The following is a 9093-nucleotide window of genomic DNA, read 5'->3' on the forward strand; positions in this document are numbered from 1 at the left end:
ACGAGAGAAATACACAGGATATTACTGCAACACATTCTGCAGAAAATAGCTTCAGTTTCATCAGATGACAACAGAACGCTATGTGGTTGGTAGCCAGTAAATGAGCTGATAATGAAAAACAAGGTATTTTTTGTTTGTTTAGCAAAAAACGATGCATGGTCATCTTATCTTATCTTATTCTAATGTTTACCATAGAAAGAATGTAGTCAGCTACATTGACTGATGTTTTGCTTAAAAGTTCATCTTACATTTTACTGGAGAACAGTAGGCTGACTACACCTGGAAAAGGACTGGAGAACAGTAGGCTGGCTACACCTGGAAGAGGACTGGAGAACAGTAGACTGGCTACACCTGGAAAAGGACTGGAGAACAGTAGACTGGCTACACCTGGAAAAGGACTGGAGAACAGTAGGCTGGCTACACCTGGAAAAGGACTGGAGAACAGTAGGCTGGCTACACCTGGAAAAGGACTGGAGAACAGTAGGCTGGCTACACCTGGAAAAGGACTGGAGAACAGTAGGCTGGCTACACCTGGAAAAGGACTGGAGAACAGTAGGCTGGCTACACCTGGAAAAGGACTGGAGAACAGTAGGCTGGCTACACCTGGAAAAGGACTGGAGAACAGTAGGCTGGCTACACCTGGAAAAGGACTGGAGAACAGTAGGCTGGCTACACCTGGAAAAGGACTGGAGAACAGTAGGCTGGCTACACCTGGAAAAGGACTGGAGAACAGTAGGCTGGCTACACCTGGAAAAGGACTGGAGAACAGTAGGCTGGCTACACCTGGAAAAGGACTGGAGAACAGTAGGCTGGCTACACCTGGAAAAGGACTGGAGAACAGTAGGCTGGCTACACCTGGAAAAGGACTGGAGAACAGTAGGCTGGCTACACCTGGAAAAGGACTGGAGAACAGTAGGCTGGCTACACCTGGAAAAGGACTGGAGAACAGTAGACTGGCTACACCTGGAAAAGGACTGGAGAACAGTAGGCTGGAAAAGGACTGGAGAACAGTAGGCTGGCTACACCTGGAAAAGGACTGGAGAACAGTAGGCTGGCTACACCTGGAAAAGTACTGGAGAACAGTAGGCTGGCTACACCTGGAAAAGGACTGGAGAACAGTAGGCTGGCTATACCTGGAAAAGGACTGGAGAACAGTAGGCTGGCTACACCTGGAAAAGGACTGGAGAACAGTAGGCTGGCTACACCTGGAAAAGGACTGGAGAACAGTAGGCTGACTACACCTGGAAAAGGACTGGAGAACAGTAGGCTGGCTACACCTGGAAAAGGACTGGAGAACAGTAGGCTGGCTACACCTGGAAAACTACTGGAGAAAAGTACCTTCTCAAACCTACTGCACACTGCAATCTCCCACATACTGCACACTGTCATCTCTATCACATAGTGGGTACCATTTAACTACACCTATATAACACATAGTGGATACCATCTAACTACACCTCTATAACACATAGTGGATACCATCTAACTACACCTCTATAACACATAGTGGATACCATCTAACTACACCTCTATAACACATAGTGGATACCATCTAACTACACCTCTATAACACATAGTGGATACCATCTAACTACACCTCTAAAACACACGGTGGATACCATCTAACTACACCTCTATAACACATAGTGGATACCATCTAACTACACCTCTATAACACATAGCAGATACCATCTAACTACACCTCTATAACACATAGTAGATACCATCTAACTACACCTCTATAACACATAGTGGATACCATCTAACTACACCTCTATAACACATAGTGGATACCATCTAACTACACCTCTATAACACATAGTATATACCATCTAACTACACCTCTATAACACATAGTGGATACCATCTAACTACGCCTCTATAACACATAGTGGATACCATCTAACTACACCTCTATAACACATAGTGGATACCATCTAACTACACCTCTATAACACATAGTGGATACCATCTAACTACACCTCTATAACACACAGTGGATACCATCTAACTACACCTCTATAACACACAGTGGATACCATCTAACTACACCTCTATAACACACAGTGGATACCATCTAACTACACCTCTATAACACATAGTGGATACCATCTAACTATACCTCTATAACACACAGTGGATACCATCTAACTACACCTCTATAACACACAGTGGATACCATCTAACTACACCTCTATAACACACAGTGGATACCATCTAACTACACCTCTATAACACATAGTGGATACCATCTAACTATACCTCTATAACACACAGTGGATACCATCTAACTACACCTCTATAACACACGGTGGATACCATCTAACTACACCTATATAACACACGGTGGATACCATCTAACTACACCTCTATAACACATAGTGGATACCATCTAACTACACCTCTATAACACATAGTGGATACCATCTAACTACACCTCTATAACACATAGTGGATACCATCTAACTAAACCTCTATAACACACAGTGGATACCATCTAACTACACCTCTATAACACATAATAGATACCATCTAACTACACTTCAATAACACACAGTGGATACCATCTAACTACACCTCTATAACACACGGTGGATACCATCTAACTACACCTCTATAACACATAGTGGATACCATCTAGCTACACCTCTATAACACATAGTGGATACCATCTAGCTACACCTCTATAACACACGGTGGATACCATCTAACTACACTTCAATAACACATAGTGGATACCATCTAACTACACCTCTATAACACATGGTAGATACCATCTAACTACACCTCTATAACACATAGTGGATACCATCTAACTACACCTCTATAACACACGGTGGATACCATCTAACGAGATCTTGAGCACACAGACAGACCAGACGTAGAACCAGGCCTGACAACCCGTAGAAGAGCCCCCACAAACCTCCAGTCGTTACCTTTGGTTTTGTGGTAGGTAAACTCATGGTTAGTGAGGCGAAACCACCTCTTCTTGAAGTTCTTCATCCCAAAACGGTTCCTCCCCTGGGCTCGCTTGATCATGAACCTGGAGAGAAGAAGAAATGGGTGATTGACTGAAGGAGGAAGAGATCGCCAGGAGAGATAATCAGACAGAGAGGTCTTCAGAGAAACACACGAGGTAAAGGACAGGCAGGACGGGCCTGATCCAATACTACTGTAGAGATACCAGGTTATATAGGTTCAGTAGTGAGTCTGGGGCCTGATCTAATACTACTGTAGAGATACCAGGTTATATAGGTTCAGTAGTGAGTCTGGGGCCTGATCTAATACTACAGTAGAGATACCAGGTTATATAGGTTCAGTAGTGAGTCTGGGGCCTGATCCAATACTACTGTAGAGATACCAGGTTATATAGGTTCAGTAGTGAGTCTGGGGCCTGATCTAATACTACAGTAGAGATACCAGGTTATATAGGTTCAGTAGTGAGTCTGGGGCCTGATCCAATACCACTGTAGAGATACCAGGTTATATAGGTTCAGTAGTGAGTCTGGGGCCTGATCCAATACCACTGTAGAGATACCAGGTTATATAGGTTCAGTAGTGAGTCTGGGGCCTGATCCAATACTACTGTAGAGATACCAGGTTATATAGGTTCAGTAGTGAGTCTGGGGCCTGATCCAATACCACTGTAGAGATACCAGGTTATATAGGTTCAGTAGTGAGTCTGGGGCCTGATCCAATACTACTGTAGAGATACCAGGTTATATAGGTTCAGTAGTGGGTCTGGGGCAGATTGTTGATTAGTTCTCTCCCTCTTACCCCAAACCTCCCCTGTGTTCTCTCTCTCTTACCCCTAACCCCCTCAGTGTTACCCCCTGTGTTCTCTCTCTCTTACCCCTAACCCCCTCAGTGTTACCCACTGTGTTCTCTCTCTCTTACCCCTAACCCCCTCAGTGTTACCCCCTGTGTTCTCTCTCTCTTACCCCTAACCCCCTCAGTGTTACCCCCTGTGTTCTCTCTCTCTTACCCCTAACCCCCCCAGTGTTACCCCCTGTGTTCTCTCTCTTACCCCTCTTTCAGCATGATGGGAGTCTCGATACTCTTCTGGTTCCATCTCCCTGACGACGAGATTAGGTCCAGGAACTACAGACAGACAGACGGCACATCTCAAATTTACATTTTTACATTTTAGTCATTTTAATAGACTCTCTTATCCAGAGCGACTTACAATAGCAATTAGCGTTTACGTGCCTTGCTCAAGGGCACATCGGCAGATTTTTCACCTAGTCATCTCGGGGATTCGAACCAGTGACCTTTCAGGCTACTGGCCCAACGCTCTGAAATCGCTTATGCTACCTATGCCAAATCACACCCTTTTCACTATGTAGTGCACTACTTCTGACCAGAGCCTAGGCAACATCACCTCCGCCACGCAGACTCTCAACACGGGGGCCCCCCAGGGGTGTGTGCTTAGCCCCTTCCTGTAACCCCTGTTTACCCACAACTGTGTGGCCATGCACGACTCCAACTCCATCATCAAATATGCTGGACGACACGACGGTGGTAGGGCCTGATCACCGACAGCAATGAGACAGCCTATAGGGAGGAGGTCAGAGACCTGGTGGTAGGGCCTGATCACCGACAGGGAGGAGACAGCCTATAGGGAGGAGGGAGGAGGGAGGAGGGAGGAGACCTGGCGGTAGGGCCGGATCACCGACAGGGAGGAGACAGCCTATAGGGAGGAGGGAGGAGGGAGGAGACCTGGTGGTAGGGCCTGATCACCGACAGGGAGGAGACAGCCTATAGGGAGGAGGGAGGAGACCTGGTGGTAGGGCCTGATCACCGACAGAGAGGAGACAGCCTATGTCGGTGATCCCCCAGCTCCCTCCCCTCCCTCCCTCCCTCAGGAGGCTGAAACCATTTGGCATGGCCACCGCAGATGACTGGTTGTATCACCGTCTGGTATGGCAACTGCACCGCTCTCGACCGGAAGGCCCTACAGAGAGTGATGAGCTGGGGGATGAGCTGGGGGATGAGCTGGGGGTGAGCTGGGGGATGAGCTGGGGGTGAGCTGGGGGATGAGCTGGGGGTGAGCTGGGGGGTGAGCTGGGGGATGAGCTGGGGGGTGAGCTGGGGGGTGAGCTGGGGGGTGAGCTGGGGGGTGAGCTGGGGATGAGCTGGGGGTGAGCTGGGGGGTGAGCTGGGGGTGAGCTGGGGGATGAGTTCCCAGACATCCAGGACGTACAGCCAGTGTCTGAAAAATCGCCAAAGCTTCCAGCCACCCGAGACAAGGACTGTTCTCCCTGCTCCTGTCCTGCAGGCGGTACCGGTGCATCAAGGTTCAGACAAAGAGACTCCTAAACCGCTTCTATCCCCTGGCCATAAGACAAGGACTGTTCTCCCTGCTCCTGTCCTGCAGGCGGTACCGGTGCATCAAGGTTCAGACAAACAGACTCCTAAACCGCTTCTATCCCCTGGCCATAAGACAAGGACTGTTCTCCCTGCTCCTGTCCTGCAGGTGGTACCGGTGCATCAAGGTTCAGACAAACAGACTCCTAAACCGCTTCTATCCCCTGGCCATAAGACAAGGACTGTTCTCCCTGCTCCTGTCCTGCAGGTGGTACCGGTGCATCAAGGTTCAGACAAACAGACTCCTAAACCGCTTCTATCCCCTGGCCATAAGACAATGACTGTTCTCCACGCTCCTGTCCTGCAGGCGGTACCGGTGCATCAAGGTTCAGACAAACAGACTCCTAAACCGCTTCTATCCCCTGACCATAAGACAAGGACTGTTCTCCCTGCTCCTGTCCTGCAGGCGGTACCGGTGCATCAAGGTTCAGACAAACAGACTCCTAAACCGCTTCTATCCCCTGGCCATAAGTCTGTTAAATCGCTATCAACTTCCTCTCTCCTTCTCCAAAAGAATATCCACACTGACTAATCACCGGGGGGCTGGTCAGTACCAGAACCTTAGAGCTCTCATTCTGATCACTGGGGGATGGTCAGTACCAGAACCTTAGAGCTCTCATTCTGATCACTGGAGGCTGGACAGTAACAGGACTATAGAGCTCCCAGCCACAGAGCAAAGACTCTCATTCTCCCAGCCACAGAGCAGAGCAGAGACTCACGTTCTTCACAGCGTCGCCATACTTCTGCTCGTTGAAGTAATCGTAGAAGGCCGCCATGTAAGTCTCTTTAAAACTAGCTGATTTGGACTTGGCCAGGCTACCCAGGGTCTGGATGGTCTTAGAGATGAGGGTGAGGGTCCGAGACGTGGCGGGGTCCTGAGGAGGAGACGGACTAAGGTTAGAACAATACCGACCCACAACGTACTAACACACTGTTAACCACAACACACTAACACACTGTCAACCACAACATACTAACACACTGTTAACCACAACACACTAACACATTGTTAATCACAACATACTAACACACTGTTAACCACAACATACTAACACACTGTTAACCACAACATACTACCACACTGTTAACCACAACATACTAACACACTGTTAACAACAATGTACTAACACACTGTTAACCACAACATACTAACACACTGTTAACCACAACATACTAACACACTGTGACCCACAACATACTAACACACTGTTAACCACAACACACTAACACACTGTTAACCACAACATACTAACACACTGTGACCCACAACATACTAACACACTGTTAACCACAACATACTAACACACTGTGACCCACAACATACTAACACACTGTGACCCACAACATACTAACACACTGTTAACCACAACACACTAACACACTGTTAACCACAACATACTAACACACTGTGACCCACAACATACTAACACACTGTTAACCACAACATACTAACACACTGTTAACCACAACATACTAACACACTGTTAACCACAACATACTAACACACTGTTAACCACAACACACTACTACACTGTTAACCACAACATACTAACACACTGCTAACCACAACATACTAACACACTGTTAACCACAACACACTAACACACTGTTAACCACAACACACTAACACACTGTCAACCACAACATACTAACACACTGTTAACCACAACACACTAACACACTGTTAATCACAACATACTAACACACTGTTAACCACAACATACTAACACACTGTTAACCACAACATACTAACACACTGTTAACCACAACATACTAACACACTGTTAACCACAACATACTAACACACTGTTAACCACAATGTACTAACACACTGTTAACCACAACATACTAACACACTGTTAACCACAACATACTAACACACTGTGACCCACAACACACTAACACACTGTTAACCACAACATACTAACACACTGTGACCCACAACATACTAACACACTACCGACACACAACATACTAACACACTGTTAACCACAACATACTAACACACTGTTAACCACAACATACTAACACACTGTGACCCACAACATACTAACACACTGTTAACCACAACATACTAACACACTGTGACCCACAACATACTAACACACTGTGACCCACAACATACTAACACACTGTTAACCACAACACACTAACACACTGTTAACCACAACATACTAACACACTGTGACCCACAACATACTAACACACTGTTAACCACAACATACTAACACACTGTTAACCACAACATACTAACACACTGTTAACCACAACATACTAACACACTGTTAACCACAACACACTACTACACTGTTAACCACAACATACTAACACACTGCTAACCACAACATACTAACACACTGTTAACCACAACACACTAACACACTGTTAACCACAACACACTAACACACTGTCAACCACAACATACTAACACACTGTTAACCACAACACACTAACACACTGTTAATCACAACATACTAACACACTGTTAACCACAACATACTAACACACTGTTAACCACAACATACTAACACACTGTTAACCACAACATACTAACACACTGTTAACAACAATGTACTAACACACTGTTAACCACAACATACTAACACACTGTTAACCACAACATACTAACACACTGTGACCCACAACACACTAACACACTGTTAACCACAACATACTAACACACTGTGACCCACAACATACTAACACACTACCGACACACAACATACTAACACACTGTTAACCACAACATACTAACACACTGTTAACCACAACATACTAACACACTGTGACCCACAACATACTAACACACTGTTAACCACAACATACTAACACACTGTGACCCACAACATACTAACACACTGTTAACCACAACATACTAACACACTGTTAACCACAACATACTAACACACTGTGACCCACAACATACTAACACACTGTTAACCACAACATACTAACACATTGTGACCCACAACACACTAACACACTGTTAACCACAACATACTAACACACTGTGACCCACAACATACTAACACACTGTGACCCACAACATACTAACACACTGTGACACACAACATACTAACACACTGTGACACACAACATACTAACACACTGTGACCCACAACATACTAACACACTGTGACCCACAACACACTAACACACTGTGACCCACAACATACTAACACACTGTGACCCACAACACACTAACACACTGTGACCCACAACATACTAACACACTGTGACCCACAACATACTAACACACTGTGACCCACAACATACTAACACACTGTGACCCACAACATACTAACACACTGTTAACCACAATACACTAACACACTGTGACCCACAACATACTAACACACTGTGACCCACAATACACTAACACACTGTGACCCACAACATACTAACACACTGTGACCCACAACATACTAACACACTGTGACCAACAACATACTAACACACTGTTAACCACAACATACTAACACACTGTTAACCACAACATACTAACACACTGTTAGCCACAATACACTAACACACTGTGACCCACAACATACTAACACACTGTGACCCACAATACACTAACACACTGTGACCAACAACATACTAACACACTGTTAACCACAACATTCTAACACACTGTTAACCACAACATACTAACACACTGTTACCCACAACACACTAACACACTGTTAACCACAACATACTAACACACTGTTACCCACAACACAC

General features: G+C 45.7%; 1 protein-coding gene across 2 annotated transcripts in view; it reads right to left on the bottom strand.

The window, feature by feature from the left end:
* The window catches only part of rasa3 (RAS p21 protein activator 3), an 80244-nt gene that overhangs the window by 10511 nt on the left and 60640 nt on the right, over positions 1–9093 (bottom strand). For both annotated transcript variants that reach the window (XM_036972393.1, XM_036972391.1), the window contains exons 16-18: positions 6087–6242; positions 4028–4101; positions 2937–3043 (exon numbers count right to left, since the gene is read on the bottom strand). In XM_036972393.1, the coding sequence (XP_036828288.1) occupies positions 2937–3043; positions 4028–4101; positions 6087–6242 (337 nt within the window). The remainder of the gene's footprint in view (positions 1–2936; positions 3044–4027; positions 4102–6086; positions 6243–9093) is intronic.

This window comes from Oncorhynchus mykiss, unplaced genomic scaffold, assembly GCF_013265735.2.
Source record: "Oncorhynchus mykiss isolate Arlee unplaced genomic scaffold, USDA_OmykA_1.1 un_scaffold_144, whole genome shotgun sequence".
In the NCBI taxonomy this organism is placed as follows: domain Eukaryota; kingdom Metazoa; phylum Chordata; class Actinopteri; order Salmoniformes; family Salmonidae; genus Oncorhynchus; species Oncorhynchus mykiss.